Source organism: Lepus europaeus, chromosome 7 (genome assembly GCF_033115175.1).
Source record: "Lepus europaeus isolate LE1 chromosome 7, mLepTim1.pri, whole genome shotgun sequence".
In the NCBI taxonomy this organism is placed as follows: domain Eukaryota; kingdom Metazoa; phylum Chordata; class Mammalia; order Lagomorpha; family Leporidae; genus Lepus; species Lepus europaeus.
The window spans coordinates 42,648,283-42,665,738 of record NC_084833.1 but is presented as its reverse complement, the minus strand read 5'-3'; the positions used below and the strand labels follow the sequence as shown (position 1 = coordinate 42,665,738).

General features: G+C 36.3%; 1 protein-coding gene across 2 annotated transcripts in view; it reads left to right on the top strand.

Annotated features, from left to right (window-relative positions):
* GAS2 (growth arrest specific 2) overlaps window positions 1-17,456 on the top strand; it is a 147,782-nt gene that overhangs the window by 49,487 nt on the left and 80,839 nt on the right. For both annotated transcript variants that reach the window (XM_062198066.1, XM_062198065.1), the window contains one exon: window positions 9,657-9,798. In XM_062198066.1, coding sequence (XP_062054050.1) covers window positions 9,657-9,798 — 142 coding nt within the window. The remainder of the gene's footprint in view (window positions 1-9,656; window positions 9,799-17,456) is intronic.

Sequence of the window (17,456 nt, the reverse complement as noted above, 5' to 3'; positions counted from 1 at the left end):
AGTGTCCCTTCTTCAGATTGTCATATATTGGGAGTCATGCAGTATGTAACCTTTTCAGTTTTTCTTTTTTCCACTCAGAATTAGATGAATGAGTTTAAGGTTTCTCCATGTCATTTCTTTTTACCAGTAATAGTCCTTTGCCTGGCATTTATTCATCCCACCATTTATTCATCCATTCATTTACAGAATTCCTTCTTGATTGCTTCCAACTTTCAGAAATTACAAAGAAAGCTACTTTAAACATCTGTATGCAGGTTTTGGAGTAGGCATGTATTCAGTCCACTTACATAATACTTCTTATCGTCTGTTTCATCTTTGAAGCCTGAAGTCTCAGGACTAGGTCTGCCCTTTTTTTATCATGTCATTTAACCTTATGTTAGCGATGATTTCAAACAACTCAAAATATCTCATGTATTTGAATGATCATTCTCATGGTTTTGGAGGAAGAAAGGTATGCCAAAATGTGGCTATGAGAAACCTTTATTTCATACTTCTTTATAATCTGAAATTTTTAAGGCACTGTAGTATGAAGATCCTACCAAAATTTTGATATAAGAATATGTCTTGTAAAGATAAGGGAGAGGGAGGGCCAATTTTTAATTCAAGCTTAGTGCATTCAGTTGTTACTGCACTAAATCACAGATCAGTGCTTGAAGCACAGGGCCTTATTGCAGAGACCTCAAGAGAGGGTTATGGTACCAGAAAAGATCCCCCCCTCTATTAAAAAATGTCCTATAATTTTGAGCTCAGAGAATATATTTTAATCTTTTCTAAAGTCCTTTGGTAAGTATATTTAGATATCTTGGTGCTATGCATAGCCAATGCAATAATTTTGTTGAAAGACATTTTTCAATAAAATGTGTAGTGAAACTGAAAGTAGCAAGGGGATACAAATGGAAACATTAATTCCACTATGGAAAGAATGACTTTATTGCCTGTGTATTTGTATTGTACATTCTATATGCCCTTTGGAAGAGGAAAGATATTAACTCATGGCAAATGCCACATATTCTTTTAGATCTCTTCTGTTTTATATCTGAAATGTCTACTAAATGTAATCATGGGGAGTAGTGTGTCTCAAGCCTTTGTGAAGAATGAATTATTTAAACTACTAATATTAAATTTTCAGTTCACCACATATGGGATCTAAAAATACCATTCCTCAGTCTCTTTCCCCAGGCCCCTCTAGTTTGAATGGGAGAAAAAGAATGCATGATTTTATGTTTTAATGCTGCTTTAGCAAAAAATTTAGTAAACAAATGCTGAAATATACTCATCAAATTCAAGGCCCAGGTGAGCTATCTTGGGTGAGCTATCAAGTACATAGCTATAAGGGACTGAATGATTTGATTTGAACCTGTGTGAACCCAGCTTCTTTATTTGAAAAATGGCAATACCTACCTGACTTGTCATGTTGCCTTTTGATAATTGAATAGTATATGGCATTGAATAGGTAAGAGTGTGTGTGTGTGTGTGCGCGCGCGCGCACTCATGCTCGTAATTTGGTAGGTACTCACAGTGTCAATTAACTCTTTCCTCACCACAAGTTTCAGTAAACAATAAGTGAATCTTTCTATGTAAATATTTGAAACACTGTTTTTGGCACTTTGGCCGTATAATGTCAGGTAAGATCCTCATCTCCAGATGTATGTCATTCTGTGCGTTGTAAATAGAAATAATCACTAATCCTCTTTTGGGACTGTAACTTCTATGACATCATAACTAGGGCATACCTGTGTTGAACATGGCCATATGTGAGTAAAATCTCTGTAAGTGATATATAAGTATATCTCAGTAATTACTGCTATGGGAATTGCTGGGTTTCAGGGGAGTTGAAAATACATGGAGATGATATTAGTGGTTGGGAGAGAAATGAATCAAGTGGTCAAATTTTAGACTCTATAAAACCTCATATAATGACTTGATTTTCTCCACTATGAGTGTGCTATCTGATAAGATAGCCACCAGCCACATGTGGTTATTTAAATTTAAGTTGATGAAAATGAAATAAAATAAAACGTAGTAGTTCTCTAGGCACACTCACCACAGTTTAAATGCTCAATAGTGTTCACCATGTTTACCATGTTTTACAGCAATAGAACATTTCCATTGCTGCAAAAAGTTCTATTAGAAAAGTATTCTGGAAGCTGCAGTTCAAATTTAGGGTGAAGATAGGAAGCAGTAATTTGTTTTCCATTTGTTTCCTGAATTCTTATATCCATAACGGAAAAAATGAAATGTTTTCAGGAAAACATGAGAGAATGAAATCATAGGAAACTCAGTATGTTTTTATTTACATGGATAACTAAAAAATAACCTTCATTGAACACTTTGCACTACAATTGAATTATATTAATTTACATTCACACATAGCCAATGATGCCTGTAATGTTTTCTATGGGCATTATATGGGAGAATGAGACACAAACTTTAAGTAATTTGCCTAAGATATGATAGAGCACAGAAGGTATAATTAAGTTTGAGCTCAGATATTTAGACTCCAGATTCCTAGCAAGTGTTTAGCCTGAGAGGCAGTGAATTGAACTAAAGAGCTTTAGAAGAAAATTTAAAATTTTCTTTGATTGCAGCTGACCTTAATTGATGCCTGAAGGGAAATGGGAAGGCCATTTTGGAATGCTTCATTGTTCTCTTGTAGGTTAATCAAGTAATCTATAAATATTTTGGTCACAAAAAAATTTATGCGTTGGATTAATTCCACTGAAAGATACAAAGGCTAGTGCCGTGGCTCAATAGGCTTATCCTCCGCCTGCGGCACGGACACACCGGGTTCCAGTCCCAGTTGGGGCGCCGGATTCTGTCCCGGTTGCCCCTCTTCCAGGCCAGCTCTCTGTTGTGGCCCGGGAGTGTAGTGGAGGATGGCCCAAGTGCTTGGGCCCTGCACCCCATGGGAGACCAGGAGAAGCACCTGGCTCCTGGCTTCGGATCAGCGCGGTGCGCTGGCTGCAGCGCGCCGGCCGTGGCGGCCATTGGAGGGTGAACCAATGGCATAAAGGAAGACCTTTCTCTCTGTCTCTCTCTCTCACTGTCCACTCTGTCTGTCAAAAAAAAAAAAAAAAAAGATAATCAGAAGACTGTTGATGTTAGAAAATTTAATAATGCACCCTCTCTATTTCTCTTTTTTTAAAGATTTATTTATTTTTCTTAAAAGTCAGAGTTACACAGAGAGAGAAGGAGAGGCAAAAAGAGAGGGAGGGTCTTCCATCTGCTGGTTCACTCCCCAATTAGCTGCCACGGCTGTGCTGATCCGAAGCCAAGAGTCAGGAGCTTTTTCTGGGTCCCCCATGTAAGTTCAGGGGCACAAGGACTTGAACCATTTTCTACTGCTTTCCCAGGCCATAGCAGAGAGCTAGATCGGAAGTAGAGCAGCCAGGACTCGAACCAGTGCCCATATGGGATGCCAGCACTGCAGGCAGCGGTTTTACCTGCTATACCGTAGCACCGGCCCCCTCTCTATTTCTTACACAGGATCCCAATGGTTTATTTGTAGTAATTTCTAAATTTGCTAGCACAAAATATTTATTTCACATCATGGAGGCTAGTGTGCATTAGCAAGACTCTTGCTAGTTAGTTACTGAGTCTAAATTTCTATCTTGCCTTAGTCCAACTTCACTTTTCTCTATTCATCATTTCATAACCAGTAACTTTAAAAAAAGATTTATGTATGTATTATTTTAAGATTTCAATTATGCTTTTCTGAATTTATGGGAAACATTTTGTATATAGCTGAACTATGAATTTAGTGAATTTTGAAGACCTTAGAAACATATCCCATGGGAATGTCAGAACTCTATTATGGAGTATTTGTTCCTGTCTCAGGCTGATTATGATCTAGTTTGAGAAGTTAAACCTAACCATTCATCAGTTCATTCATTGATCAATTTTTGTAGACTTCATATACAATAGAATTGTTTAGGAAACCTTACCTGACTAAATAATTATAAACGGTGTTCAACTTAAGTGCCTTAGTAATTCTTTGGCGAGATGATCAATAAGGGGAAAACTAATATGGGAGACATATGAGGAGATTCATATGCAGAGGTTTTCTTCTGCATCCCCAGCTTTTTGTATTTTTTCTTTTACTTAAGGTACTCCTATCCATATCTCTGGTCTTTTTTTAGCTTATCACTCATAATCACTCAGGGGAGACCTGTTTTTTTTTATAAAGTTTCTCTTCAATATTTCTTTGGCAAGAATAAAGTTCATTTTATTCAACATACCACTGTTTTGATTGTATTTATTATTAAAGAATATGTTGCAGGCATTTCTTCTAAGCTGTTCATGAGAACTGAGAGAAGTTTATAACTTTTTATAAAAAATCATAGACCTGAAAGAGATGTAATTGCTCTGGTTTTTAGGCTATAGTAAATATTTTTATTTAAAATATGCCAACATATTTTTAAGTTCCAAAAGTACCGAGTGCTGGTTTTATTGATTGTGTTTTTAATTCAAATTAAAGTAAGAATTACATTCTAAGATTCTTAATTAGAAGTTCCTGTAAAGACCCTTGGCTCTCGGATTTTTGGTTGGTGTGCAAGCATAAAAATAGTGGATCCTGCAAGTTATGTGCTACTGCTCTTAGCTAGTGAGCAGAAATCCTTATACCTAGTAATAAGTGACAGACTTTATAGATTCTGTATGTGAGGGTTCACGAGTCACTAGACTAATAAGAGTGGCTTTTTTGAAATTATTACCAAAAAAAGATTCATTTGAATGAAGATTGGAAGGTTCCATTCATACTGTTTATTATTCGCCAGTCTTCCACTGATATGATATGATTTGCTTTCTAGAAAGAAAGCAAATACCCTAGGAATCACCTAAATGCCAAGTTGCTAGATCAATATTGAATTCCTCTGCATTTGAAATTTCTGACTTAGCAAGTATGAATACCCAGTTTCATTGTACTGATCCTTAAATAACTTCGACATCTTTCAATATGATTGCATTGTATTTCAAGTAAATACCTTGACTCTCATGTATGATATGCAAATAACTTTGTAAAGGCCATAAGCTTAAAGGGGAAAAGGTGCTATTTTAATTTATATGCTTGGTGATTGTAAGTTCTTAAAGAGTGGTCTAATAATTTTTGATAACATGCTGCTTGTGGATATGCTTTCAAAATGTTCCCTATGTTGGATGAAATCTCAAATCAATCCTTTGCTTCCCTCCTGCACTATGGATACTGCATTCCTTTTTACTATGCTGATCATATACCTCCTGCCCTTTAACATGTCCTTACTAGAGCAAATATTTCATAACTCCTAGATAATAGTTCCTATATGCAAACTCATTCATTGGTTTGAATTGTTTTGCAAGTCTCCTCTTTCCCAAATGCAGCTCCCACCCAGGGGTATAGGTGGTTGATCACAGATTGGCTCAGTATTTAGATCTATTTGTGTTCCCTTCTAAAGATGATGTTTGTCTTATTTGTATCAACAAAAAGGTTTATGGTCATTTCGGGAAGTTTTTTTCCAGCAACCCATTGTTTAAAAACATTTGTGATGCTCTGGCCTCAGAATCAGCCCTTAAGGCATTCAGATCCGGCTCAAGAGCCCATGAGAGTATTTCAGGCATGGAAAGACAAGACACTCTGGAAAAAAAATGACCTAAATTAAATATCTCCGTTAGTGAGATCCCAGTGGAAAGAACAGGTCATTAAAGAAGGAGGTACCTTTCTCTGAAGGGAGGAGAGAACTTCCACTTTGACTATGACCTTGTCTAAATATGATCAGAGTCGGCGAACTCAAAAGGCCTCCATAGCCTTGGCAACTCATGACAAGAGCTGAGGGTGATTACTGACGCCATAAACAAGAATGCCAATTTGTTAAGTCAACAACAGGAGTCACTGTGCACTTACTCCTCATGTAGGATCTCTGTCCTTAATGTGCTGTACATTGTGATTTAATGCTATAACTAGTACTCAAACAGTATTTTTCACTTTGTGTTTCTGTGTGGGTGCAAACTGTTGAAATCTTTACTTAATATATACTAAATTGATCTTCTGTATATAAAGAGAATTGAAAATGAATCTTGATGTGAATGGAAGGGGAGAGGGAGTGGGAGAGGGGAGGGTTGCGGATGGGAAGGAAGTTATGGGGGGGGGGGAACCATTGTAATCCATAAGCTGTACTTTGGAAATTTATATTCATTAAATAAAAGTTAAAAAAAAAGATTTAAAAAAATTTGTGATGATTTGATTTAATTTATCTGTTTTGACATTTTTCAATTGGAAAGAATGGATGAAATGTAAAGGTCACTCAAATTTCTATTTCTTTTGGAATTACATAAAATAAGTAAGTAATTTACTATTATTAATCATTCTTCTTCAAGATTAATTATTAGAAATTTGACACATTTCCTTCTTGGATTATTTCTAAACTTGCCTCCTATAAATATATAATTATAATAGTCATATGTAGAACGCAACACATGAAGGTGAAATTTAACTTCATATATGACCATCTTCATGTGTATTCATATATATATACTTATATCATAACATATATGGTATACATATCTGTTTGCAAATTTGTTTCCACTAATGAGTGAACATATTTCTCGTCCAATATGTACATTTATCTTATTCTCTTTATGTGATCACATCCAATTCCATTATATTTGTTTACTTTATATTATTCCATTAACCCTCTCTTGATATATTCTTATTTCTATATTTTTCCTAGTCAGTATTGTGACAAATATATTTGTACTTACATTTTAAGCATTAATGCTGCTATGTATATAGAATATATTTTTTAGAACATATCCTTACAAGTGAGCTGCTACATTTAAGAACATACGCATTTTAAATAATAGATATTCATGAATATTTTGTAAAAAAGACATTATACTATTCAATTTTTTCCTATTTTTATACTTATTTTGATTTATTTGAGAGGCCGAATGAGAGATAAAAAGAGATACAGATACAAACTCACAGACCTCCCATCTGTTGGTTCACTCCCCAAATATCTGCAATGGCCGGAACTGGGCTGGGCAGAAGCCATGGAGGGGTAGCTCAATCCAGGTCTCCCACATCGGTGGCAGGAACCCAAATACCTGAGCCATCACTGCTGCCTCCCAGCATCCACATTAGTAGAAGCCAGAGCCAGGAGCTGAACCTAGGCATTCTGATGTGGGACCCAGACATCCTAAACAGTGCCTTAACTGCTAGGCCAAACATCCTCCCCTACTGTGCTATTTATTGTTGTATTTATAAATTATACAGAAAAGCCTTTATTTAAAAAATATTTCTGGTATCTGGACCAAATCAGTTGAAATATTCCTTTGTCAATAATCGCATAAATAGTTTATATAAGTATATCACCTAAAGCATATATTTGCATGAAAATCTATGTATTTATGCAAAAACTGTGATTATCTCTACCCTAAATCAACTTTAGTCAGCAACGATGGATTGGATTTTTGAGAATAGACAGATCAAGCCTTTGAATTACATAGTAACTGTTTTAATTATATGGCTGCAAGACTTCACCTATCCGCTTACTCTGCTATTTCACTTTTTTTTTTTTTTTTGACAGGCAGAGTAGACAGTGAGAGAGAGAGACAGAGAGAAAGGTCTTCCTTTTGCCGTTGGTTCACCCTCCAATGGCCGCTGCTGCTGGTGCGTTGCGGCCGGCGCACCGCGCTGATCCGATGGCAGGAGCCAGGTGCTTCTCCTGGTCTCCCATGGGGTGCAGGGCCCAAGTACTTGGGCCATCCTCCACTGCCTTCCCTGGCCATAGCAGAGAGCTGGCCTGGAAGAGGGGCAACCGGGACAGAATCCGGCTCCCCGACCGGGACTAGAACCTGGTGTGCCGACGCCGCAAGGTGGAGGATTAGCCTATCGAGCCGCGGCGCCGGCCGCTATTTCACTTTTTATAACCATTCTTGTAAATGAGCTAAACAATCCACAAGATTTGGTCTGTTATAATTGCTGGCTCACAGTGAATACAGGAAACACCCGTTCTGTGCCTTCTCCCTTTGTCTCCTTGCTCTTTGAGGCAAAGGTCTGTGTAGCTTAGATTATCCACAGAGTTGGTTCAGCCTTTCACATTACATAGAATCACACATTCTGTGGCTTCATGGAAATGCCATGGAAAGTGACTGTAGTCTGTTAAAGAAAAGACAACTGTAGCACCTTGCATGGTGCTAAGGTTATTTAGTTACTAAGATTTTATGAAAGATGATTAATAGGAAAGTCTGCCCAGGTTTACAGCCTACTTAAATGCTAAATGTTATTTTCCTTTTTAAACAATTTTTTTTGGAAAGAATTACTGAGAGAGATAACGGGGAGAGATAGAGAGATCTTCCATCTGCTGGTTCACTCCCCAAACGGCTGCAAGGGCCAGGGCTGGGCCAGGTTGAAGCCAGGATCCAGGAGCTTCATATAGGTCTCCCACATGGGTACAGAGGCCCAAAGACTTGGGTCATCCTCCACTGCTTTTCCAGATGCTTTAGCAGGGAGCTGGATTGGAAGTAGAGCAGCCAGGACAGAAGCCAGAGCCCACATGGGATGTTGGCATCGCAGACAGTGGCTTAACCCATTACACCACAATGCCAGCCCTTTAAGCATTTTCTTAACTCAAAAGAGAAATGATGTAGCATGTAAATAATATATTTCAAGGTCAAATAGCAGAGTTCACATCAGATATCTTAATAATACATAGTAAAGTTATACTGCAAGGATAAAAATGAAATAGTCTAGAAGAAAGACGTAAAATATTATATTTAAATGATTATTACTGTCTCTCTTTCTTAGTATTGGTGTGGAGATCTGTGATGTTAGACAACTCTGCTGCTCTCTTGTGACTTTCTAATTATTGTGTAATTTTTACAGCATGTGTGTTTGTATTCACATAGACTATAAGTATATATGTCATATGTGTAGTACTCATACTGTGAGTTTTTCTCATTCCTTTTACACAACTGAGAAATATATTTACATACGCTTTGTGAGAATTGTTGATAGAATACTTAATTGATGGGGCCGGCGCTGTGGCATAGTGGATAAAGCTGCCACCTACAGTTCTGTCATCTCATATGGGCACCGGTTCGAGTCCTGGCTGCTCCATTTCTGATCCAGCTCTCTGCTGTGGCCTGGGAAGGCAGTGGAGGATGTCCCAAGTGCTTGGGCGCCTGCAACCATGTGGGAGAACTGGAGGAAGCTTCTGTTCCTGGCTCCGGATCAGCTCAGTTCCAGCTGTTGCAGCCATTTGGGGAGTGAACCAGAAGATGGAAGACCTCTCTCTCTCTCTGCTTCTGCCTCTAACTCTGCTTTTCAAATAATAATAACAATAATAATAATAATAAAGCAGAATACTTAATTGAAATAAAGGGCAAAACAATAAAAAATAAGAAAAAAAAAAGAGATGATCTGAGCCAGGAAAGGACTTCTGTATATTACTACTGGATAATAAAAAGGCAAAGATAAGTATGTATAGGCCTAGATTTTCGTAGTCTCTTAGCACCAGATAAGTTTCATCAACATTTTATTTCCTTTACTATAGTTCTTTATAAGTCTACTAATTGATATAGGATTGTTACAGAGCATTTTGTTGAAGACATAAATGTGTGTTTATGTTACTGTGATAGCATCACCAGAGATTCCACCAGAGTGAGATTTCTTTATTTTTCAGAATCTACCACTGAAGAAGATTCCATGCAAAGCCAGTGCACCCTCAGGCTCCTTTTTTGCTCGAGACAATACAGCAAATTTCTTGTCCTGGTGCCGAGATTTAGGGGTGGATGAAACATGTCTATTCGAATCCGAAGGTTTGGGTATGTATTTCCTATAGAATTATCGCTGATAAAATATTCAGATTTTTTTTGGCATCTTCATTATAGCCATCAAGAGTTTTTTGTATAGTGCCATTTCTCAGATTATCTTTTAAAAAGAATAATTCAGTTGCAAACTTGTAGATTTGCTGCATACTTGATCCTTGAAGGTAGAAAAATACATAATCCCTCTTACTATTTGTCATTTTGTAGGAACAGAAGTAACATAATCTTCCCCAAGCCAAAAATTATAGCCATTAATGCAAAATTGGTAGATATTTGGAAAATATTAGACTAAATTTTAACATCAGTCTTTAATTTGGATTAGACGGATAGTTATGTGTGTTCCATCCAAAGAAAACATTGTCATTTCTCTTCTACAAAAGTACAAAAAACTGTTTCCTAACAAGCTCTTTTTGTTGAAACTAAAGTTTATTAGTGTGTTTGTTCACTTGTTAGTGAGTTAAAAGTTAGGCACTCAAGCTAGATATTAGGATAATTAAAGATATTGTATATAAAATATCCTTTGGTACCCAGCCTTCCCAGATTATTATTTTTTAATTTTTTGATTACATTTTGATAAATTCACTTTCATATCATAGAGTGAGTTTTTGTATTTCCTTGGAAGAAAACTTATGTTGGACTATTCTGTATTTCCATACTACTTAGACCCTAGAATTAGGGGCTGGTGCCGTGGCTCACTTGGTTAATCCTCTGCCTGTGGTGCCAGCATCCATATGGGCACCGGTTCTAGTCCCAGTTGCTCCTCTTCCAGTCCAGCTCTCTGCTGTGGCCCCGGGAGGGCAGTAGAGGATGGCTCAAGTGCTTGGGCCCCTGCACCTGCGTGGGAGACCAGGAAGAAGCACCTGGCTCCTGGCTTCAGATTAGCACAGTGCCGGCCGTAGCGGCCATTTGAGGGGTGAATCAATGGAAGGAAGACCTTTCTCTCTGTCTCTCTGTCTCACTGTCTATAATTCAACCTGTCAAATAAATAAATAAATAAAAATTAAATGTTCAAATCTCTTATATAGACCCAATGCAGTACAATTGTAACAGGGAGAAAGCTGGAATTAAAGTCTCATTTTAATGAAATGAAACTAAATAAAGAAAGGAGACATCTGGGGATGGGGTCAGGAAGACATTGTTTCTTTTGCCTGAGGCTTTAAAAATAATTTACAAAAACATAACTATTAAGCATCAACAAGAAAGTAAACTGAGCATCCTTCAGAGAGAACAAGCATATGAATTATCTTGCAATCTGAATATCTTTTGCCTATAGACCTCTCTCAACAATATTCTGCTGTTGAACCTACAAAGTTTATGATAGCAGCTGAAATTTTACTCATTTTATATGTATAAGGAAATTACATTTTTTAAAGATTTATTTTTTATTTTTTTGAAAGGCAGAGTTACAGGAAGAGGAGAGAGAGAGAGAGAGAGAGAGAGAGAGAGATCTTCTATCTGCTGGTTCACTCCCCAAAATGGCGGCAACAGCTTGGGCTGGGCCATGCTGAAACCAGGAGCCTGGAGCTTCTGGGTCTCCCACCCGGGTGCAGGGAGCCAGGAACTCAGGTGATCTTCCATTGAGCAGCTAGGACTCGAATTGCTGCCCATATGGGATGATGGTGTCTCAGGCTGAGGTAAGCTGCTGCACCAGCTGGCCCCTAAGAGGAAATATGATATATGAAAAAGATAGTCATCAAATTTCTGACTCTCACAGTAGAGAAAATAATATGAATTTAGACTGGGAGAACATTCCAGACCTGAAAAAATACCACCGTTGTTTGCTGTTTAATATTGTACTCCTTGAAGCAAACTGATTTTGGTGGAACATGTGTGTGTGTGTGTGTATGTAGAGTTGTAGATGATACCTCTATTTCAGTCCAGTGGTCCAGTAGTCATCCTACAAATAGATATTCACCTTCAAGTTTTTAGGGAACCATGTGAGTGGAGGATTGGAAGAAGGAGTGCAGAGGAATCATTTGCAAAGCAAGAACAGTAGAAATTCTTGAAATATCTAGTAAACATCCATCTATATATATACATGTACAAACATATATAGAGGTATGTAATCAAAACTTTGTCAAAAGAGTTCACTCTGCACGTGTTGACAATTATCATCATGATATGAAATTCTGAAGTGCCATTGCCAAAGAACTTCTACATCGGGGAAACGGCTTCATTAGTAGTTTGTTAATTTATTAGCTTCTTCATTGCACAACCTTTAATTAAAGAAATATTTTTTTATTGACTACTATGGGCCAAATAAGTTACTTGCTTAGCTGTGAAAGTAAATATGACCTTGTCTTAATTTTCTCATGGCCCATGAGTTCTTTTGTTATATGAACTAATAAATTTTCAGATGGAATCCAAAAATAAATCTAGCAGTAAATGTTGCCTACTGGAAATATCACTATAGCTCAAGATTTCTATGTATGTTTCATGCACATTATTTATCTTGATGATTTTTAAAAATGCCATTCAATAAATAATACAATTTATTCTGAAATTATAAAGTCTAAATACATTTATTTAATGACCTTAGAATATAAATACTCTAACATATGTACTTACGTGAACAATAATTTTGAGATGGCCTATTTTTTCAGCTTGTTTGACAAATAAACTGATATTACAAAAAGAAAGTCCATGATAATTTATATTTATGTAAATATTGAGCATTTCATGAAAAAATCTACATTATAGCTTAGCATATAACTTGCAATTAAAATGTTTATATATCTGAGAAGATTTAATAAAAGTATGTTCTGAAAACTGTACAAATTTCAAAATCACTTTTACTCTTCTCAGTACCAAATTAAATCAAATGGTTAGGCTTTCAAGGATTTTGCTCAATTAAAAAATAGATTTGATTTCTCTGCTGCTCAGAACAGGACATGAGGTGATATATAATAGGCCTTGAATACAGAAGAAAGGGGCCAATATTACAGCATTGACTTTAGGATTAGGCAGAGAAAGGAAACAGCTGTGCCCAAAGTTGTTCATGTTAATCAAGGGGTATGACACTGAGAAATGTCCTTTCCCCAGGTCGAACCTTGGATTTTTCTTATTATTCACTGTGGGTGAGGAAGTGACTGAGCTGCACTGATGGCCTTGGACTCTGCAGTTGCAGAATTGACTTTCTTGTAACAATAACACTGTGTACTCTGCTTGATGTCTTTTCACACTCACTTTTGAAAGGAAATTTAGGGCAAGTTTTTTTTTTTTTTTTTCTACCTCAAGATTTCATTTCAGTAGCACACAAGATGAAGAGCATCCTTTGTGTCCTAGTGTTTTGAACAGCAAATAAAATGAAAAGATATCCTGATGAAGGGGAAAAATGTCTTTGATTGAATTATAAAGTAGATCACTCTACTGAGTGTGTGTGAAGAGGCTTCTGTGTTTTGCTGTTCAAAGGTCTTTGCCTGCACAAAGCATCCTTATCTTTGTGGCACCTGATATGCTCCCCTGTGTTGCAGTGTTTTCCTTTGAACAGTTATTTGCCACAGGATCTTGATTCACAACTCACTCGATCTGTTCTCTTTCCACAACAGCTAATGACAAGAAATTTCCGCAGGTGAGGGAACGTGTGCTAGGAGTAAATAGAAGTATGGATAGCCTGTAGACATCCCATGCTCTTGTCTGATGCTTCTTGTTCGTTTGATTTTTGGAGACAACTTCCGATGACACATATAATCACAGCTGGCATATGTCCTGGGGTGACATCCTTGGCATATGACTCTCTCTTTTGTGAAATATCAGTCCTTAGATCATACAATTACTATGCTACAAATTATGTTTCAAAATAAGCAATAGAAAGATAGATAAAGGTCATGAAGAGCCTTTTCATGAAAGCCTTATAAAAAATCTAAATAAGATATAAAAATGTTGGACACTTTAATAATAAGATAAATGTAAATAAAAATTATGCAAAATTAAGAAAATTTTATATTTGTTGTTGGTAAGTATATAGGAAAACAGGATTGTCTGTACATTGCTAATGGAAATTAGAAATTGGTTTTCTTTCCTTGGAAAGAAGTATGACATTCTATATCAAAGACCTCAGAAGAGTTTATACTAGGTTATGTTTTCCTGTTCTGAAAATTAATCTGAAGGAGAGTAGAATGAGCACCAAAATGACCAATGAAACGTAGTTTTTTAAACAGACATCAGAATCTATAATATTTGGAGGTAGCTTGAATAAACTATGGTAGTCATCCATAGATGTTAAATAAAATAATATTCTTGAAGTATTTTAATAATATGAGATAATATAATATATTATGAATGTAAGGACACACAGTTATACCATTGATATTCATAATTTGAAAGAAAAATAGTCATGGAATTATGATATTTTATTTAATTATCTCTTAACAAACTTTAGATAGTAAACGGTTATGGCATGGAATCTGAAATATGAGCAATTAGTTTTTATTTGTATTAAAAAGCGGCTGGACCAACACGCACGGAAAGCTATTGACATATGAGTTTATGGATGAACACAATAGAAAATATTTTTTCAAATTGTTAAGGATAAACTGACACTTAAAATGATTATGGGATTGTATACTGCTATAGTGAAGATATAGATTTTTGCATGCTCGGTGGAGCATATTCTAACCTTGTGTATCTACATGCAATGCTCACCCTGACCCCTACTGTTCAAACCGTGTTGACATACAAATCAGTGACTGGAGTAGATACTCTTTTTCATGTCTCTGACTTATTAAGATTTATTATGATTTCATTCAATTCCTTGAAAATATTTAGGAATGTGCTTTAGATTAACAACATGTATGTGGATATTTCTTGAATTTGAAAGTTTGTAGTTTTCCACACTATAAACAAAATTGTCCCCAATAATTATTTTAAAATAAATGAACGTATAACTGGAAAGTTAACAAAATAGTGTTTAGAAGGTTCTAGCTGTAAAAGAATTTCTATTTTCAGTTTCATGGATATATAAAATGTATTATTTTGTATTAGTAATATAAGAGTAAGCTTAATACTTTTTCAAGTATTGATGTAATTTGAGACTCATTTTCAGAATAATGATAAATATTTTATGTGATTCATTTTTACTATTTAAGAGCAGAAATATGATTCGTTCTTAAGCTTAAAAAACACTCTTAAATTATAAGCCACAATTTAATGTTCTTGTGTTATTGTTTTCTAAGATGTTTTACCCAACAAAACATTGTCCTAAATTAGTGATATTCTTCTCTGCCAGGTTTGTTGTTTATAATTTACAGTGGTACAGCGATTTAGAAAATGTCAAGTCTATTTAAAATTTTTTCCATAGCCTTGTTTATATTGTTTCATTTGTATACATTCTGAGGAGTTGGAGACAGGAGGGGGGGAAGGGCAGGATGCTTTAAAATATACCTTTTTGCTTGCAATAATTGTGTCAATATCACTATGTTATTGGATGATTATAGGATTTGAAGGCCTGTGACTATTCTTCAGCTATTACTCTGAGAAAGAATCTACCCAGCAAGAAAAGGGTTTGCTATCTGCTGTGTGGCATGCAAATATGTGTGATTTGCCTGAGTATCACTTTTCTGTTTTTTCTTCCCCCTGTGTTTGTTTGCTGTGTGGTACTGTCTTCTTTTGATGCATCACCCTGATGAGCATTTTTGCAAAAGCTTTTGTTCTGTTAAACAGTGTTCAGCCTTCAGCTTGAAAGGCAAACCTAATCTACCTGCAGTATTGGCTAGTTGTTGCTGCACAGAAGTGAAATGGATTGTGTATGGAATTTTAAACATTAACACTTTCCATTTTCTACTTTAAAGTCACCTGTTGCATCAGAAAAAGAACCTATGCCTGCCTTCTAGTGTTTGATAAATTACCCCTTGTCTTGTTCTGACTGTTGTTTACACTGAGGACTATAAGAGTGTTTCTGTGGAGAAAAAAAAATTTATTACCTTAATTAGTATTAATTTATGATAACAATTTCAAGACACTTATTCAGCTCTGGGTTACTTATATTCAGTTTATCTCTTTCCCAGTATCATCTTCATTTAGACTATGTTATGTTTAAAAAACGGTTTTTTTCACTAAGCATTTACTTAATTAGCACTTCAACTTCCTTTTGATAAAAGTTTTATTTATTTTGTATTTATTTGAAAGGTGGGGAAGAACAGGGGAGGGGTGAGAGAGTGAGAGTGAGAGAGAGAGCTTGAGCGAGAGAGACAGAGAGAGAGAGAGAGAGAGAGAGAGAGAGAGAGAAACACAAAAGACATAGAGACAGATCTTCCATCAACTGGTTCATTCCTCAAATGCCTGTAACAACTAGGGTTATGAAGGCTGAAGCCAGAAACCAGGAGCTCCACTCAGGTCTCTCATGTGGGTGATAGGGACCCAAGGATTCGCATGGCCACTTACTGCCTCCCAGGATGTGCATTAGCAGGAAGGTGGATTGGATGTAGAGTTGTGCCTCAAGCCTAGGAAGCACACTATACAATGTGGATGTCCCATGCAACATTCTAACAGCTGCACCAAACACCCATCCCCTCAATTCTGTTGGTGCTTTTGAACTGAGGAAATCTTTTTCAAATCTAGCCATTCCCCCATTCCTGGGAAAATGTAAGAGAACAATATTTAATCTGTTTAAAGGAAAAATGACTTCTTGGAATGATGGTTCATCAAGGACTTGACAAAGTCAGGGTCGAAGTAGAAAAGTAGACAGTTTTCTGTTCTAGATCAGTTTTCATTGTATCAGTGTTTGATAAGTTATCAGTATGTTCTCAATCAATGAAAGCTAAGTGGTGCACACATGCTTTCATATGTTCCTCCCAACAACCATCACTTTGGAAATGTGAGGTTGGAAAAAAATGAGGCTTTGAGAATGAAATTGCTTGCCCAGTATTACACAGCTTCTCAACAGCCTAGCTAAGATTCAAATTTAGTTCCACTCACTCCAAAGGTCATTCCCTGTGTTACGTAAAATTATGCTTTATATGAGTTCATTTTAGATGTTTGAAGGATTGTTTCAAGTACATTTAACCACAAAACATAAATATAAGCCAACTTAAAAAGATTCTTGACTCTGATTGTTTATGAGTTATGGTTACTTAATCCATTGATTTAACATGAATGCTGGGTGTTGAAGAAACTATGCTTCTTGTTCCAGGATATTTCTCTATTTCCTGGGAGAAGCAATTAACCACATTCTTTTTTATTGATCTTTCATTACTGATGAAATTGTGAATGGACTTCATTGTTTATAGCTTTTTTTTTTTTTTCCTCTTTCCTTCTCTTCAACTTCAGGTCTTTTAGTGTTCTTAAATTGCTCCCCCTAGTTGTCTTCTACGTTTAAACTCAGAGATTTCTATGAGGGTCTCTCTCTAAGTGACATGTCACAAGGACCTATCTCTTTACTTTCTTGGCCAGCATCTTTTGTACCTGATAGATCCTCAAGGGTACTTCTCTCAACAGATATTTAATGTTATTGTAATATTGGCTAACACACTGCTAATAAACTTCAGTGTACATTCTAACCATCTGAACAGCTTGTTTAAATGCAGATATTGATCATTAGGACTAGAGTGGAGCTTCATAACTTAAACAAGCTCTTACATGATCCCCATTTTGCTAGTCTGTGGCCCCTACATCAATATCAAGAATATAACCTTTATTAAATACTTACCACAGATTAC